The sequence below is a fragment of the Eubalaena glacialis genome, chromosome 3 (assembly GCF_028564815.1).
Source record: "Eubalaena glacialis isolate mEubGla1 chromosome 3, mEubGla1.1.hap2.+ XY, whole genome shotgun sequence".
Classification (NCBI taxonomy): Eukaryota; Metazoa; Chordata; class Mammalia; order Artiodactyla; family Balaenidae; genus Eubalaena; species Eubalaena glacialis.
The window spans coordinates 186,881,795-186,900,800 of NC_083718.1; the positions used below are offsets into that span (position 1 = coordinate 186,881,795).

At 51.8% G+C, this 19,006-nt stretch overlaps 2 protein-coding genes across 3 annotated transcripts in view; one reads left to right on the forward strand and one right to left on the reverse strand.

Moving 5' to 3' along the window:
* Positions 1 to 8,738: 8,738 nt before the first annotated feature.
* CASZ1 (castor zinc finger 1) overlaps positions 8,739 to 19,006 on the forward strand; it is a 147,770-nt gene continuing 137,502 nt past the window's right edge. For both annotated transcript variants that reach the window (XM_061184980.1, XM_061184984.1), the window contains exon 1: positions 8,739 to 8,801. The gene's annotated coding sequence lies outside the window, so the exon portion shown is untranslated. The remainder of the gene's footprint in view (positions 8,802 to 19,006) is intronic.
* On the reverse strand, positions 9,727 to 10,670 carry LOC133087285 (basic proline-rich protein-like). Its single transcript, XM_061184125.1, has 2 exons — positions 10,664 to 10,670; positions 9,727 to 10,541 (listed from the first exon to the last, which is right to left on the reverse strand). The coding sequence occupies exons 1-2, from the start codon at positions 10,668 to 10,670 to the stop codon at positions 9,727 to 9,729; spliced, it is 822 nt and encodes a 273-aa protein (XP_061040108.1).

Consider the following 19,006-nt stretch of genomic DNA (forward strand, 5'->3'; position numbering starts at 1 on the left):
GGCTGTTCCCAATATTTTGTTTCACGCATCTCAGCATCTCCAGACCGTCAGGTTCTAGCAAGGTGCCTGGCACATGGGGCACTCATTCAGATGTTTGTTGGATATATGGATGTATGAGTGGATGGATGGATGACTGGATGGATGGATGGTTGGATGGATGGATGGATGAGTGGATGGATGGGTGGGTGGGTGGATGGATGGAAATTTGGATGGATGGACAGAAATTTGGAGGGATAGATGATTGGATGGATGCATGGATGGATAGATGGACAAATAACGCTGATTTGGTCCCCTCACTGGCCATTAGCTCTCACTAGATAGATAATGCTTATCATAGTGTAGTCTAGTTAATATCCGGGGTCCTGATACCTTGAAATTATGTCTCCAACAATCCCCTGAAGGAGCCGGGAAAAAAATCACCTTCTAACAAGTCAGAGCCCTTTCAGGTAGAAATTTGAGACAAAGCTCTAGGGCCAGGCAGACCCCCATTTTCAAGTGAGTCATGTGGTGGTAAAGAGCATTGGCCTGGGGTCAGGGGACCCAGACTCTGCTCCCACTCTGCCACTAATTTGCTGCATGGTCATGGGTGAGTAAGTGACTTTCTCTCTCTGGGTCTCAATTTCCCACTCTGAAATGTTCTCTGTTAAATGTTCTGGGCTCTGAGTCCGGCCCCTTCTATGTGGGCAACTCAGCCAGAGCTTGGAAGAGCTCTACCTCTGGAGATCCTGTTTTGTAGTCTGGGCAGCCCCTCTCCCTCTGTCCCTAAGCCCTTCCATGTTTAGGAGCACTGCTCAGCCCTCTCCGGCCTTTTCCCTGGTGGGGCAGTTGAAATGGGGGTAGCTCAAAGCATCAGGATATTCTCAAAGCCTGGCTGGTTGTTCTGGCCATGGCCAAGGCTTACACTCCCTCTGAATCCTATTGAAAAAATAATAAAAAGGTAATAACTTTGTCATTACTGAACATTGGTTTGTCTTTTCTTTTTTTTTTTTAATCCATGACCATAAATAACCAGTGCATTACCCTTCGGAGTGGACACACACATCTACACAGGACCTGCCTCCCCGTATAGGCTGGGTCTCCCCCTGGTACATACCAGACATCCACACACACGTGCACATCACACACATAGATACTGCTCGTTCGCTTGACATTTTCTAAGCATTCCGCTAGATGCTGGGACTAATAATAACAATGGTTATTATGTGTGAATCCAGGCTAAGTGTTTTGTGTAATGATCTCAATTAATTCTTCACTGTGAGGTAGATACTTATCTTGTTGCCATTTTAGAGACAGAGACACTGAGGCTGAGGGAGGTCAGGAACTTGCCCAAGGTCATACAGCTAGTAAGTACCAGAGCTGGGACTTGAACCCATGTGATCCAATTAGAAATCCAGGCTCCAATATGCCAATTACTTAAACATAGATTTAAAAACCACACACACACATAGTCTACTAAGATATATATAAAACAGTGTGATTAGTGCTGTGACAGAGGAAACAAGGGGGCTGCGGGAGCCCACATGGAAGCATCTAACCCAGTTTGGGGTAGAAGGACTTCAGGGAAGTCTCCCTGGAGGAGGTGATACTTGCTTTGGTCTTAATGGGTGAGTGGGAGGAAGACAAGTAAAGAAGGGGAAGAAAGGCCTTCTGGGAACAGCCTGGATGAAAGCCTGGATGAAGGCCTGGAGGGGAGACCCAGCAGGGTGTGTTTGGAGCTCTAAGCAGCTCCATGTGGCTGGGGCAGAGGGTGTGTAAAGGTGTGACAGAGGGAGCGTTGAGAGGTGAGGCTGGAGAGCTGGGCAGGGCTGTCGCTCACATCCGGGCCAGGTTGGCACAGCGGGACAGCCCTCCCCCACCCACAGTCGGCTACCTGGCATGCCTGTCCGTGTGACACGAGGGCCCCTCATCAGCAAAACAGCTCTTTCCTGCCTCCCCGGCCAGCCCCGCCCTCTGTGAGACACGGTGCCATGGGTGGCGGCCAGCACCTGCACAGGTGCAAGTCGGGAGCCAGCATGGCCACTTCCGGAGTCTCACGGCGGGTTCCTTCTGCCCGTGGCCTGGCCACGCCAACCTCAGGCGGGATTGCATCCTGGGACAGATCAGCACAGCCATGATTAGTCCATTTTGCTTCTGCCCTCAGAGGTCTGTGCTGATTTCAGATCTGGGGGAGGTGGGAGGAAGGAGGAAGGGGCTGGGGCTGAGATATGAGCCCATGTGGTACATGGCAGGAACCACCAGGCCCCGGGAGTGTGGCTTGTGCTCTGAGGACAGGTGGTCCCATTGACTTCTCCATCACTTGGTTTCCCTTGTTCCACAGGGCTCTGGTGCCAGGCCTGCCCCTCCCTGACAGGCATGGGAGGGGGTAGGTATCGCCCATGGATCTTTTTTATAAGAGATGATGTCAGCAGTCAGCCCTATCCCTCACCTGGCTGTACTTCTCTGTATTCAGGTGTCTGCTGACAGCATGGGCATAATCTTCCGGTGTGCAAATAGAGCGCAGCTATACCTGCATAGACCCAAACCCTCCTTTAAAGGGATACGTGTCCCACAAATGTGTGCGCATGTGCGTGCGAGCACACACACACACACACACACACACACACACACTCTCATACAGATAAAATCAGACACATACCTCACCACCTGCCATGAAAGACACTCCTATCCAAACACATCCTTAAATCTCCCAGGCAGACTTCTGGGGTGGGCTCAAAAAGATGTGCCTGGTGGATTTCACTTACATTCATTCTTTTAACTTTTCAAGTCCAACTCAAACCCAAATACAGCACTCTCAGATTGTGGGTGTTTTGAAATTTTCTGCATTATATTTATATTTGTATGTTTCTGTGTTTCCTGAACTGTTAGCATTGAATGCGAATTACCCTTTTTTTCCCCCAGAAATTTAAAGCTATTTAAGAAATAGAGATGTTCAGAGGATATTAAAGCTGAAAGGGATAGAGAGGTCAGAGACTCTGGGATTAGGGAACATTCCCTAAAAGGAAAAAATTACTCACCTGCAATTCTTTCTCGTTACCAGATAGGGGTAAACATAAATACCAAAAAAGTAAATTAATTAGAACCAACTAGAAAAAGGAAAATGTTGAACCAGAGAGCAAAATAGCCTGTCCCTTGACTGGAGCTGGGTGAGAGCTCAGACAGGGAAATGAAAGGAGGTACAAAGTGTGGATCCTGAGCTCGGAAAACAGGTAGTATTTATGGCATAGAAATCCCGAAGGCTCCTCCGTCCAGAGAGGTTTCTGGAAGGTGTGGGCGGAGAGGTAGGAGGGAGCATGAGCTCATCGCGGCTGAGGCTGAAAGACGAAGATAGACCCCCACCCCTCTGCCCCCAAGAGCTGAGCAGATGCCCTAGAAGCCTGGGCTCAGGTAGACGTTCTAGAGGCACCCCCAGAACCTGTAACAGGGCTCTGCTCTCCACTCCAGCTCCCGGCTCCTAGGCATCTGTCCTTCTCATCTCTGCCCAAGGTGGTAGGTCTGAACAAGGCCGCTCAAACCTTGAAACAGCCCCTGCTTGTGGCCAGCACGGTTCTAATAAGGATTCATTACTAGAATCACAGACTCTTTCACCCATTAAATTAACAGGGGTTTAAAAAAAAAGAGTGAGAATACCGAAGACTGGAGAGATGGGGCTGACTCACACGCAGCTGGTCGGAGGGCAAGTTCATACACCTTCTGGGGAGGGGGCACTCTGGCAACGGGAGTCAAAGCTCTGAAATGCACGCTCGCTCTTTGACTCGACAATTCCACTTTAAGGAATGTGCATGATTATTTAGGGACAAGGATATTCATTAGCGTTCTTTATCTGAATGAAATGAATTGGAAATGAGTTCGATGTTCAAAATTTCCAATAGTGGGGGACTGGTTAAGTAAATTGTGATCAAGCTCTACCATGGGTCCACAAAACATCACGTTGTAGAAGAGTGTTTAATGACGTGAGAAAACCATGCTACGTACACATAGCCAGCCGGCTTAAAAAAACCCCAGAATGTTCAGTGTGCTGACTTTATAAAACAAAACAAAAAACAAACAAAGACCCTAGACTGGCAGGAAATACAACAAAATATCAACAGTGATTATTCATGGGTGGTGGGATTACAGACGATTAAAATTTTTTCTTCCTGTTTATCTGTATTTTCTGAATTTTTTACAATAAACACGTATTATATATATTGTCAGAGACAAATAATCATGTACTTTGCAAAAAGAATGAGGGAATTTGGGGATGGAAGGGCTTGTCAAGTTTTTCAACTTGGATGGGATTTGGGAAAAAGCCCCTCTCCCATACTCCCTTCCCAGGACTCCCAAGGGAGACATTCCTAAAAAAAAAAAAAATGCACTCAGCTTTTTTTATTTTTAATTACAACTTGCCCAGTAATCACCATAATCACTTATCTTGGGCATTTGTTTAATTATTCAGTCACTAAGTGTCTATTGAGCACCCACCGTGATGCCAGAACCGTGAGAGGCCCAGTGAACTCGAAAAACACAGACCTCACCCAAGGAGGACCTCAAACCCAGGAGCAGCTTCGGAAAAAGGGAAGCAAGTACATAGTCTGTAATTTTTAAATTTAAAAATAGTGATTGTCTGCCAACACTTATTGAGTGCTTCATGTGTATAAAGTCTGGTGCTTGGTTCTGTGATTTCTTTGATTCCTTTTGTCTTTTATTAGATTGAAATAAGATTTATGGTTAAAAAGCAGATTTGTTCTACTTCCTTCCTCCTCCTCTCCCAACGCACTCACATTCAAGTTTCATCTCAGAGTAAAGGTAAAAATGCTTGTTGCACTCGGGTAAGTCGGGAAGTGAGGCTTTGGTCACCTCCCCAGCCCTGCAGCTGGTCCTGGGGGTAAAAAGCATCAGCTCTGGAGTCAGACAGCCTAGTTCAGCCTTGGGAAAGTTATTCTCTGTGCCTTGGTTTCCTCACCCGTATATTGGGTATATTCATAACAGTAACCACCTGGTACAGTTGTTGTGACGATCTAATAAGATAATACGTACAAGTGTTTAGCGAGCTGCCCGGCACGTAATAACCACTTGGTAAATAACAGCTATTGACGTACGATTAGGTGTTGCTTTCCATCACTGTAGAGGACCAGAAACCAAAAAACTGTGACCAGGAAGCCGAGCTGTGATTACTTTCAAGGCTGTCCCAATCACACAGACTGAGACAGACTTAAATTTATTTGTTCAACAATCAATCATTGAGAGGTTCCTGGGTGCCAGGCACTGTGCTCGGCTCCTCGGCTCCTGCGACAAAGGCACAGACCCTAAGGCTCACAGTCTAGTGGGGAGGGACTTCCCTGGAGTCTTAGAAATGGGAGAGACTCTTAATCACATGCAGCCCACCCGCAGGTAGGGGGCTAGAAGGATGGCCTCCATAGGGTCCTTAGTTGACCCCACCTCCCCTCCTTCCTGTGCAGCCTCCTCTGTTGAGGCACAAGTCACCAGAGCCATCTACTTCCCCACTGTCAACCCCTGGCCGAAAGCCAGGGAGTGGAAAACTCGGCAAAGCCACCATTTCAACTTGGCAACTCCTGGCGACTCCCAGGTTGTACCAGCTCCTCCTCCCTCCCCCAAACTTTGTCCTAGACACTTTCTACTCATTCTCCTACAGCTTACGTCCCTCAAGGGCAGGGACCGCAGAGGCTTATCTTGATTCACCCCAGAGAGCGAGGGCTTACTAGGTGCCAGGCTGAGGTGCGGAGGACACGAGGGGACACAGAACAAAGTCCCTGCCTCCAAGGAGCTCCCATTCTAGCAGGGGCAGCTGGACAGGAAATACGGAAACAAATGAATAAGCAAAATCTTTGTAGACACTCAAACAGGGTAAAGTGAGAGAGAAAGGCTGGGGAGCTACTTTAGGGAGAAAGCCTCCCTGAGGAGGTGACATGCGAGCAGAGGCCTGAATGATACAAGGAAGCAGCCGAAAGAGGGGCAGTCTAGGCAGAGGGGACAAGTGCAAAGGCCCTGAGGTAGGGACAGGCTTGGTGATTTCCAGGGCAGCAAGAAGCTAGTGTGTCGGGACAATGTGACCGAGGGGAGGGTGGAGGGAGGTGAGGTCCAAGGGCAGGCAGTGGTCAGATCTTGCTGACCATGGGAAAGAGTTTGTATTTTATTTTAGGGAAAGCTCAGGAAATGCTAAAATGAAGCAAATGAGGAAAAGACCATCTGATTTCAGTCCCTGCAAAGCGAGTTGGGTCTGGGGAACAAGGCACTAGAGGCTTTCGAGGCCGGGGCTGCTTTTTGGGTGTGGTGCTTTCTCCCAGCCTTTTGCTTTGTTTTAGGTTTTTTTCTGAGTGGGGGGTGGTGGTTGGGAAAGGAAGAGGAGGCCTCCCTTCTCACCTCACGCCAATGTCCTCCTTCCCCTCCCAGGCTTGCCACTGTTTCCAGTTTCCCCCACCCCAGATGCGTTTCCTTCACAGGAGGTAGAAAGACTCCTTGGCGGGGGGTGGGGAAGGATTGTGAAGCATCTGAGAAAAAATGGAGGGAAGAATAAATGTTTTAATAAAAGTGTGATGGGTGAGATGCAGCTGTTGGCTTGTGTGGGGGGGGGAAGAGCCTTATAGTGGGAAAGGGGGGAGGGGAGAGACCAGCAAACTCCTCAACCAGCTTCTCAGAGGCAAGGCCTGTTGGTTCATTTTTTTTTTTAAAAAGATTTAATTTTATTTATTTTTGGCTGCGTTGGGTCTTCGTTGCTGCACGCGGGCTTTCTCTAGTTGCCGCGAGCGGGGGCTACTCTTCCTTGCAGTGCACGGGCTTCTCACTGCAGTGGCTCCTCTTGTTGCGGAGCACGGGCTCTAGGCGCGCGGGCTTCAGTAGTTGCAGCACGTGGGCTCAGTAGTTGTGGCTCCCGGGCTCTAGAGCGCAGGCCCAGTAGTTGCGGCACACGGGCTTAGTTGCTCCGTGGCATGTGGGATCTTCCTGGACCAGGGCTCGAACCCATGTCCCCCTGCGTTGGCAGGCGGATTCTTAACCACTGCGCCACCAGGGAAGTCCCTGTTGGTTCATTTTTGTCTCCCCAGCCCCGGTGAGGATGTGCTCTTCACTGGGGCTCGGCAAATGCCTGGGGAATGAATGAATGAGTACAGGACTGTTGCTGGAGAAAAAACGGACAGAAGAGGAGAAGGAAGGGAGAGAGGGCAGGAAGAAATGAGGAGAGGGAACACTGGATGTCCCAAGGAGCAACGACAATTACTGGCATTTATCGATCACTGTCTTGGCCCAGGCACTTTTCCTGCATTAACTCATTTTAGCCTCTCAACACACCCGGGCAGTAGTACAATTATTATCCCCATTTTACTGTTGAGGCAACCGACGCACAGAGGGGTCAAATGCCTTACTCAAGGTTACCCAGCTGGTAAGTGGCTGGGGTCTGACCCCAAAGCCCAAGCTGTTAACCATGTCTTTACACTGTCCCAGAAGTGGAATGAGCCCAGAATCAAAAGTTAGAACACCACTTCTCAGGTCATTACGCCTCACTAGTCCTGAGAGGCTTTGCTGAAACCTTGCAGATTAGGCCCCGAAGTCTACCAGCCTGCAACAGTGCTTACCAGCCTGTGGCATTTCCTCCTAGTTTAAGGCTTTCTGTTGAACACTTCTCAAAGCTGCTGGTCATACTTTCAATTTTTATTCATTTATTCAACGAGTCATTTAGCTATTTGTTTACTATTGTGGTCAATTTCTCCTTATCTCATCATGGGAGTGTTTCCTCCTTTCTTTCAAGTCTATTTCCATTCTGTCCTTGTTCAGAAGGGAAAACAGGTACAGTGATTGGTCAGTCCTGGGATGGGCACTGGCCAGGCTGAGAAAGCCAGGACCAGAGCCATCGTTGCTGACCTCCAGGCTCAGGCTGGCGTGGCCACCTCAAACCTCCTGGGAGGTGGGCAGGGTGGGCAAAGGGAGAAAAGGGAGGTTGATCTCCAATGGAGTATGAAGGTCCCCCCTTAAAGAGGCCTTCTTTCTCACTTGGGCCGGGGAAATTAGCTCTCCCAAGATACCCTTTATCCTATTGCCTTGTTTTATTTTCTTCATGATCCTTTCACTCTCTGAAATAATATTATTCTTTTGTTTTAATGTTCATTATCTGTACCCCCCCAACCCCCCGCCCCACGGCCCGGCCCCAGGTTCATTCGTCACGGCTTATCTTGTTCACTTAAGGATTTATTTCTTGCACAATGGACTGAACGAAAAACTCCCTTGCAAAGAATAAGTGCAAAGCGGATATCAAAACAGTGAGGACATCACGTTCTTTTGGGTTCGACAATTCTAACATTCTAACTTGCAGGAAAGAGCTAGTTCTTCAGAGGAAAAGTGGGAAGCAGACTGGCTCCCGGGGTTCAGAACAGGTGAAAAGTAACCCACTCCCGTCTCTCCTCTCTTGTCCCCCCGCCTTTGCTCCACTCAGTCCGGGGTGGAGAAAGCTTCTCCATCTGCAAAAGGGAGCCGCGCGCTCAGATCTGCTCCGCAGGCCGCGTCTCGCCGCGCGCGCCCGCCGAGCTCCGCGGGGCGGTGGGTGGGAAGAAACCGGGAGGGGAAGGTCTGGGGGTGTGAGGGTGGAGCGGAGCCCGGCCCCGCGATCCGGCCCGGGTTTTGCTTGCCACCCACTCGCCCGCTCGGCCGCGGAGAATTCCTTAATCACAGCGGGCGAGAGCAGAGACTGGGAGCGAAAAATCCGGGATCAGGCAACTTTGGGCAGCGCATGCGCGCCCGCGGCGCTCCATCCCAAACACACACACATTTTTCCCCCGGACTTGGAAAGTCACCCAAAGCCGCCCCAAGTGCAGGTAAGAGACTCGGCGCTCCCTCCGCCGCGGCCCCCCCCACGCCCCTCAGCTCCGCGGGCCTCCCGGGGTGCTTCCCCGCCTCGCCCCCTGTCCGGGTGCAGCCCCCCACCCCCGGGGCTGCCGCTTGCAGCCGGGAGCGGGCGAGCGAGCGAGCGAGAGAGCCAGCCAGCCAGCCAGCCAGCCTGCGAGCGGCGGCTGCCACCCAACTCCGGCCGTGCGGGAGGCAGGGGGCACGGAGCGCTGGCACCCGGGAGCGGGGCGGCGCGTCGCCCGCCGCGGCCAGGGAATGCCCAGTGCGCGGCTCCGGGGGAGGGGAGGGCTGCTGCTCCTGGGGGTCACTTACTCCAACTGAGGGGGCGGCGGGGTAAGGGAGAAGAGGGGGAGGTGCCAGGCGCGAGTGCAGGACTTTGCAAATAGGGTGGGGGCGCCCCCCGCGCTGCGGGCTCCGGGGGGGGGGCAGGTGCTCGCCAATACCCAGTAATCACTCCTTCCCCCTACGCTCCCCCCCTCAACCTCCCGAGCTGCAGGGGTTCGTGCGCTCTCCAGGGCAGAGAAGGAGGCAGGGGTGAGGGGCGCCTGGGGTGACTTTGCAAGACTTTGCTCAAGGGAAGGGGGTGGGTGGGGAACCCCTCCAGCCGACTCTTGTGCCCCAGTACCAGGGTGTAGGTGCTACCGGCAGAGGTAGGCAGTGTTCACTTAGGCGCGGGGTGCCAGGGGGTGCCTCCTGGTGGGAAAACGAAGGCAAGAGGTTGCTTGGCTGGGGGGAGCGGCGCCCCCTTTTTCATTTGTGCCTGGGAAGTTTGTCTCAAGTGCGCTGCTCCGGGCGCGGCAAGTGGAGCGCCTCACTGCCCCCACCCCCACCCCCACCCCAGCCTCTCCGGGTGCAGGGCTGGCAGTGCTGGGCACAGGGAGCCGGGATGCCGGCTCAGGGCCGTGTGACTGTCGGCCGGAGCCCGCCTGGGTCCCGGGAAAAGTTCGGGGGAGTTGCCGCGGTTGTCGTGTGCTCTGGGAGAGAAGTTGCGCCCGGGGACGTGGGATGCCCGGCCGGCGGGCCGGTGGGCGGGTGGAGCCGTGCACTCTCAGGGGGCTCGGCCGAGGTGGGCGAGGGTGTGGTGGGGTCTGTGCCCCCAAGGGTGGGCTGAGGGTGACCCCGGGGCTCAACAGTTGGGGAAAGGGAGCCCTGAATCCAGGGGCGCACGGCTAAAATAGGCACCAGGCGGAGGACGTAGAATGGTAGTTTGTGGGAACACGGAGGGGCACCGAAGGGGAGAGGGCCGGGCTGCCCGGTCACTTGGGGTCGAGTTTCAGGGCAAAGGAGCGCGTGGTGGCTGGTGGAGGAGTGTCGGGGAGCGGGGCTCCAGGGGGCGCACGGGAATGGGGGATCGGCCGGACCGACAGTCCCGGGGCAGGGGGCCGAGTCGTGCGCCCGGGGTGAGCCGGCCGGGCGGAGCGGCGGCCGGTTTATTTTTACTCGGTGGCATTTGCAGAATGTGCAGCTGATGGCCGTCGGCCGCCAGGAAGTTTTGCTTTCTGTTCTTTCTCTCTTTCCGAAGCCAGCGCGGCCGGCAGCGGACGGGCTGGGGAGCCGGGCCTGGGAGGGGAGGGGGCGGCCGCTGGGTTGGCAAGGTACGGGCAGGGGCGCACTGGGGCGGCGGGCGGGGGCTGGCCGGGCGAGGGCGGCGGGCGGGCTCTGGGCCGCTGCAGAGCTTTTGGGCGAATGTCTGTCCCCAGCGCTGGAAGCTCCTCGGCGAGGGGAACAGGTGTATGCGCCGTCAATCACGGCGGGAGGGACACTTTGGGGGCGTAGATTAAGATAATAATAATAGATTTTTCTCTAGGGGGTGGGCGCAGATTCTTCCTACAAGTCATCCCCGACCCGGGTCCGGAGTTGGGGGAGGAATGGCGTGCCGAGGGAGGCAGGGGGACGCTTCACCCTTCCACACAAGTTTCTTTCTCCTGACCCGGCTTCAGCTTGGGAAGCGGCCCCTGGGTGCGGCGAGGACCTCCTTCCAGTCACGCTGGGGAGGGTGCGGGCGCGTGTGCGGTGTGTATGATTTGTCCGCCAGCAAAGCAGCAAAACACCCCTCCAACGGGCCTGGAGCTCCCCCAAACCCGGCTGGATCAAGGGGCAACACGGGGTTATGCGTCGCTGCCCGGGCGGAGCCTGGGGCCACGACCCTCAGAGCGTGTGGTTGTCCCGCCAACACCCCGTACACTCAAAGAGATGGGGGCGGCGAGGGGGAAAAAGCCAGGATAATCGCCGGGCAAAGTTGGTAAATTTAGGGCGCCTCTAACCTGGTACAGACGCGCGATGAGAGCGCGCGAGGAGACTGGAAAACAGATCGCCGGGTAGATTGGTGCGCCTGCCCGCCTACCCACCCCACGGCGCGCGCGCGGGCGCACACGCACACACACACACACGCACGCCACACACACACACACACACACACACACACACACACACACGTCGCCGTCCTAAAGGGAGCTGTCCGGGCTGAGCAGGAGCAGCTGCGCCGGGCGTGGTGAGGGGGGTAGTTGGTCCCCGGGGGCTGCGCCCGGGCTGCGCTCCACGTGCCCAGAGGGGGCGCTGGGCCGTTCGGCGCCCGAGCGCAAAGCTCCGGGTTTGCGCCCTGGTGGCGGCGAGGCGGTGCGTCCCGGGCGGGCGTCGCGTCCCGCGCCATCTCCGGCGACTCGCACTGCCTCCGCTGACGCCCAGCTGCCTTCCCACTTCCCAAACTTCGGCATTATGGCTTTCACCTCACTCGAGCTCTGAGACCCTCTCCAGGGCAGGGTGGGGAACTTTTTCCTTCCCGGCAGCGGCCACGGTCTCTCTGCCCGGAATCCGGCGAATTGGAGAGATTGACAACCCCCCCCAACTCCATCTTGTTAGCCACCTTAGAGGCGGTTAACGAGAGTTTATGGGGAATATTGTTGAACTTCAGTAATCAGGTTTCCAGCGATCTTATGCCTCCTGTTTAATTTATTAGACTAGTTATTTATTCTGTTGATGATAATCTGTTGCTGGTTTCTATGGAGATGTTAAACTGATCTCTTTCAGAAATCAAACTCCATATGCACTAAAACGTTTAAAGGGGCAGTATCTCTCTCCTTTTTCTTTTTCCCTGACTTTTGTTTTGTTTTGTTTTCTAGACTTTGCACCTTGCAGACACTTTGCGTCTTTCTCTGAGTCTCGGTGCATTCTATTTCCTTCTTACGAAGGAGAGAAGCCCGGAGACTCACGCTTTGTGGCAAGTACAGCCTATTATGGCTAGAAGAAAGCCAAGGCTTTGATCCCTAAGTTGCATCATCATTTAAAACAGATCATTTCACCACCACCCCCTTCTCCCCCATAATATAAGAGCAAAATTCTTTCAAGATCAAAGAGTTCAATCTAAAAAAACAAAAAACAAACTGTTGTGAAAAAAAAGGAAGTCAGTCAAATGTGAACCTCTCCTATATATCTGCTCCCCTTGTGTTTAAAGAATTTTTTGCATAAGAAAAACAAAACTTGTAGCTCAGCTAATTTTTCATACTTATTAATAGTTTATCTTGCCCCCCCCCCACACACACTTTTTTTAATTTAAAAAGAAGTTCAAAGTTAGATTTCTCTGCCTGCGGGGGTTGAGGTATATTTGCTTCTCTTTTAGATCCTGACCATCTGTTTTTGGAAAATTAGCCTCTGGGAAGAGGGGAAAAGGAGTTTTTACTCAAACCTAATGGAGTGCTTTAAATTTTTTTAAAAAATTCTCACCCAAATATTTTAAAGTCTCAATTTTTCTACTTTTTAGGGGAATATCAGTAACCTCTGGTGTATGAGAGCATATCAACTTTTCCTCCTTTTCCCTCTTCTCCTCTCCTCAGGTATTTTTCTGTAGACTTGTGACTTTGAGGGGGTGGGTACAGTGAATTAAGAAAGTAAGGCAAAAAAAAATTATCTTGGTTTGTGACACTCTGAAAAATTGCAAACCCACTCTGAACTCAGATATTTATCACACTGACAGATATGATACAAAGCGATTGCATTTCCTAATGATCCTCTGGGACTGAGTTGTAGGTAAAACCATTTAATGCATTTTTAATATTAAAGTAAGGCCTGGGTTCCGTTTTCTTGGAGGTGAGGGAGTGGATGTCCCTCTCTGGAGCTGATGCTTTCTGAGTGTACTGTTTTGCTTTTTCAACTAGAGCCCACCACCTCCACCCCTTCACATTTCCACTTACTTTGGGGAGGGATGAGCCGCACACAGGGCATTTGGCTTTTATAAATAAATTTGTATCTGGCCAGAAGACCCAATGCTCAATAAGAGCACACTTAAAAAAAAAAAAAAGAAAAGAAAAAAACAAACCTCAGACTCCACCCCTGCTATAGGAAATAAAACAGAGGCAATACTTGACTTTTTTTTCTCCTTCTGCCATCCTGGTTCTCTTTTATATTATTTTATTTTGGAAGAGGATGGAGTGGTTGTTACTTCTCAGCTCAGAGGAGAGAGGACCCATTCCTGTTATTTCCCTCTCTGCTATATTTTAAAAATGTGTTTGATTTGGATTGCAAACAGAACAGGCTTACCGGTAGAAAAGAGCACTGTGGCTTTAAACTCACGAGTTTGCATATTCTCCTTGTATCTTTCCCCTTTGCTAATTATTGTGTTGTTTTCAGAGCAAATATGTCATATCCATGGCGACCGGGCAGGTTTATTGTCTTTCTGAAGCAATAGCTCACATAAGTAATTAATGACTTTCTTTTTTTTCCTCTGGCTTAGGTTAAACAGATCATTCAAGGAAAGTCATATCTCTCTTCTCTCTTCTCTCTCTCTCTCTCTCTCTTTCTCTCTCTCTCTTTTTTAGCCCAGTGACATAAGAACATGAGTTAGAACAAGAAAATACTTTAACCAAGATGTCAACAGCTTATTTTCCCCCATTTCTTTTAAAAGCTAAAGTGTCAGCTTTCAGATATATGAGGCTGTCATTCTTGCAGCCGAGGGCAGTGCAGTCCACGCCTGGGTTGGAAATCCATTTGAAGGTTGTACAGCAGGGGAAGTGCTGGCATGGGGGGAGTAACCTGAAGGAATTTGTTTTTGAGGTGGGGGGGAGGCACTCCAAAATGAGTATTTCTCCTGTATTTAGAGGAATTTAATTAAATTGTGTACAGGAAGGAATTAATGAGTCGGTAGTAATGTTCCGTCCCCACCGGGCCCACCCCCCCCCCGCCCCCTTTTCCCAGTCTAGTTAATTGGAAAGACAAAGTTTTTCTTTTCAATTCACCTTGAACTTCAGCTTTCTCCAGCCTTTGTTTCAAGTGCTTTTTCCTAGAAAACTGCCTTTTGGAATCCCTTCTGGCTAGTATTTCCAGCATTATAGCGGGGGTTTGTTTTTGTTTTTTCCCCTTAGACCTACAACTCAGAGCTTGTTTCTGCTTCTCAGGAATCAACAGCTATGATGATTGATTATGACTTGGATTTTTAAACTTTTTTCTTTTTTTGGGGGGGGTGGGCAGCTTTTGAGGATGTAAAATGATATAGATGGCCCATCTCTCTTCCATATCGGGGAGGGTAGAAGCAATGTTTTCCTTTAAAAAAAAAAAAATCACCATTTATGTTCCACCCTTTTCAAATGGACCTTTTGCTAATAAGCCTTATGATGTCACCTGGTAACTTTAGAAATATCCTATGTGTCCAACTGATATTCTCCAGCAGCCCCGCAACAGACATGCATTAATTAGGCACATTTATATGCTGTTGCCCCTGTTTTTGAAATTTCAGGTGTAGCCAAGGGTTTGTGTGTGTCCTTAAGAAAGGGGAATGAAATAAAGAGAAAAGCATTTATATTATATTTATACCTGGACACAATGAAAAAGGATAGTTCCCCCATCTGAAGTAAGTTTAAAAAGGCTGTGAGTCAACTGAATGAATCTTCAGGCTTTTGGCATTAAAAATAAAAATATAAAGCAGAAGAGAGATTTATTTGGTATCTGGTTTCTGAAGAGGAGAAGAGAAGGCCAGGCAAGTCTGATGCTGAGACTCCAGCGGACTTGTAATTGAGCCCGTAACCTCTTGATGTCTATATCAGAAAAACAGACACGGGCAGAGGGAACGGAGGAGAGGCAAACAAGCCTTGTAGAGGAGGGAGCTCAGGGGGAGATTCACAGAGAGAGAGAGAGAGAGATTTAATTTATAGACATTTTAAAAACCGTAATTTCATTAGGATCTGTTCTTCCCCTTCTCTGAAGGGCAGCCCGGCAGACCGATAAGGCCGGTCCCTCTGCCGGGATGCGTGGTGTGTGGGTGGGCGCGAATGTGGGCATCCTTTTCAGTTCCGAGGGAGCCTTTGTTTCCCTTCTGCCTACTTTCTGCTGGCTTCCTCATTTTGGAATTTTAAAATCCCAAATCGCCAAAAGTTAGCCGTGGCTTCTGGCTGCCTGGTGGTCTCCCCTGTGGGTGCCACGCCGCTCCATGAGTGGGTCTGCCTGCTGCCTGGCCTTTGGCATCAGTGCGTCTTCCTTCTGTTGCCAGGTGGCCCGTGGTTCCAGCCACGTGAGACCACTGGAGAGGGTGGGCACCCCCATCTCTGCCCCCTTCAACTTCACCAAGTTAAGGTGCTGTGGTTCGGAGGCCACAGTGTCGGGGGAGCAGGGGGGGGAAGCTAAAGCCTGTCGTAAATTCTGCAAAAATTAATCAACCGTTTAAGAGCTGCACGTTAACAAGGGTGTACAGGCAGGCCGGGCCTTCTCCTGTTCCCCCTGTTCAAAGTCCAGCAGAGCCAGGGTGGCCGGGACGGTGGGAAGGGAAGGGGGAGTTTGTTTTTTGTTTTTGTTTTTTTATCTGAATAATTGAGAACAACTGGAGAGAGGGAAGAAGAGAGAGGGATTTGTTGAATATAAATCCTCAAGTGCCCTTGTTCCATATTGTTGGAATTTTTTTTTTTTTCCTTTTGGTCTGGATTTGTCCTGTGTGTCTTTGGTGGAAAAGATACATAGAGAAAGAGAGCAAAGGAGGGGGATGAGGGGGGGAGAGAGAGAGAGAGAGAGAGGGAAGGATGGAGAAGAGAGAGAGAGAGAGGGAGATGTGTGGCTCCTTCGGAACTCATTATCATTCTTAATAAGTCTTAAGGAATAAAGGAGAGCATTGAGTGTAAATGCTGGGTAATCCTAACACTTCTCAAGGTGAGAGGAGTCTTGAGGACACAGAGAAAAGAGAGAGCAGAGGAGGGGGTGGCAGGGGGCCCAAGCAGCCCTGGGGGAGTGGCAGGCCCAGGGTCTGGGGGGCTCTGCAGGAGGCCTGGAAGCTGGGGTGGGGGACACCCAGAGGAGCCCCAGTGAGATGGTGTCAGAGATGACACTGGGGATCTCCAGGAGAGGGTGACTTGCTGGGACAAGGAGCAGGGTGATGGGAACCTCTACCCTGGGCCCGCCCTGCTTTGGGTTGGGGTGGAGGCCAGGGGCCACAGGGCCTTTGCTCCCTCCTGGGCACGGGCTCCCCAGCCAGCTCAGCCCCTGCCCCCTGGCCTCGGGTTCCCGGAGGAGGCCCCGGGGTCTTGTCCTGCTCCTTCTGGCTCCCTTGCATTGTCTGCTCTGGGAAGCGGGAGGGACAGAGCAGCGGCCAGAGCTCAGCTCCGGACACTAGGTGGCTTAGAGGATCTTCGAGGTTTTCCAAGACGAGCAGCCACTGGCTTCCTCTCTCCTCCCCGCTGGTGGGCTCCGCTGTGCCCGTCCTCTGCCGGGTCTGGGCAGCCCTGGCTGACCGGCAGGAGGGCGAGTGTGCACGGGCCCAGGGGCCATGGCATGGCTCCTGCGGCCGGCGCTCCCAATGAGCAGCTTCCAGGCAAGGCGAGGAGGAGGCCAGGGGCAGCTTCCGTGGGGGGAAGGCAGCCGGTCAGGGCCACTTACAGGAGGGCCAGTTGGAGCTCAGCCCTGTGTTCTCTGCCGCTTGGGCATGAGGCACTGCTGAGCCCATGGTGGGGGGGAGGGCAGTCTCTGCTTCTTCCCCTTTTGAGTTCATGTGCCCCCTTGGAGAATCCTCTTAATAAAAAAATCTCATAAGCATAAATACTGCTCATACTTGGCGGGGTTTCACAGATCTTATAAACCCAACCAAGGACCCTCTAGGGTCCCTTGCTCTGGTGGACTTCTTTCCAATTCTCCAGGACTATAGGGGGAGGGGGGCAGTGATGAGGCAAAATCAGTTCTCACCGCCACTCCCACCCCTGCCGGCCTCAGTACCTGGAGAGCAGAGCCATGTCAAAGTGTGACACCCACTGGGCCCCTGCAGGTGGATCAGGGCCAACGCTCAGGCGCCCATCTGAAGCACCACACCTGATAGGTAGTTGCCCTTCTCTGGGCCAAAGGCCACCTCCCCCTCATCCGGCTGGCATTGTCTCGGGTTCCTGGGGTGTTTGAAGGGTCTTAGCCAAGATCATGTCAGAACCACTGATTGTTTTCTCTAGGGACAGTGGTGGGCAGGGAGGCACAGTTCAGGTTTGACTTACTGTAGTCAGGTTTTTTTTGTGTGTGTGTGTTTTTAAACTCTTTCTTTTGGAGAGTAACTTCTGGGGAGCATGCAAAAGGGGGTGCGTGGGAGTTAGAGATGAAGGCTGATGACTGAGCTGGTGAAGCCCGGAGGGAGAGCAGGACGGGTTAATGGCGGGTGGATTCTGCTTTTCTGCTGTTTAAAAGCAGTAATGACCAAATTGCGTGCCCTGCGTGTGCCTTGCTGACGAGATTTACCGAAAGGAAGCTGCGCTGCCTCTCTGCTGCTGGTCTCGGGGTGGGTAAGCCTGTGTATGTGTGTGTGTGTGTGTGTGTGTGTGTGTGTGTAAATGAGAAGACGGGGTGGGGGAATTAGCTCTGCCAGGCTGGCACCCTTCCCCAGCACTAATTGCTGGCAGAGTACCCACGGGGGCTGTGCCAGCGTCTCCAGCTCTGCCCGCCCCCCTCGCCCCCGGGGAGCTCAGCTGTGCAGCTCGCTATGTGAGGGCCATTTCCGGGCCCACTAGTCCTGGAGGCTTCTTTGGGAATTTCAGGGAAATCTGATCCTTGGTGGGTGGGGTGACCATGGGCCAAGCCCCAGCATCCCTGGTCTGGCATGAGGGGACAGGGTAAGACTTAGGTGGTCCAGAGCTCCCCTGAGGTCTTAGTTGTAAGCATCAGGAGACCCCATTCCAGTTCTGATTCTGCAGTAAATCATCGTGTGGCCTTGGGCAAGTCATTCGACCTCTCTGAACCTCAGTTTCTTCTCTTATCAAATGGCCTCTGACACCATTGCCCTCACAGGGTTGCCCTGACCGTCGGCTGGGCTTGTAGCTGTGAAAGTCCTTTGAAATAATTAAGCGTGATGAAGAATTTATCATGGTCGTGTTGTCAAGTGCAGGGTGCCCCCAATGTCAGATGAGCCCGTTTTATATAATATGGTATTAGTCTCAAAGGGGATGCCTATGAATTCCATTCCAGAAAGCCTTGAGCCTGGGTGTTGTGTGGTGCTGGGGTTGCATTTTTGTACCAGGTTGTGGGTTGGTTCTTTTTTGGGGGGGGGGTGGTAAATAAGTTGTGTAATTCAGTCTTTAGAAAATGAACAGTTAAATGTATCAACCTGGATGAATCTCAAAAACACAATATTAAGCCCCAAAACAAGTCACAGAAATCGCTGGGAGCTTGGGGCTGAGTTGGGGGTGGGTGTTGCTTTTCAGGCAGGATGGGGGAGCCCATTCAGGATGTGCGGTGTGCTTAGCTGTTTTGAGCCATGGATTCAGTGAGGAGCTGTGTATATTGTAGATTATGCATTCTGGAGCCAGCTAGCTGGGGGGTCAAAGTCGTGCCCTTACATCGGTTACTTAACTAGCCTGTGCCTCAGTTTTCTCACCTGTAAAATGGGAATAACAGGACCTACCTCGTGGGGTTGGTGTGAGGATTAGATACGGTACGACGTGTAAAGTGGTCTTCCAGACCCAGGTGGGGGTGAGTGTGGTCGTATCTGCTGCCCTCCAGGGAGTGCTGTGGATGGGAGCGTGGGGCAGCCGCTCTCTACGTATCTGGGGGCTGGGACCCTGGTAGGGGTGGTGCACGATGGTGTTGGTTGGAAATTCTGAATTTTGTGTTTTACCTCTCTGGGCTGCCTTGGTATTTTTGGTGATGAATCAGAAGGGGATGAGAAGTAAGACTGTGCCCACTTTCAGAGTCACAGCCCAAGTGGGGCAGGGGCCATTGGTCTCTCTTTTCC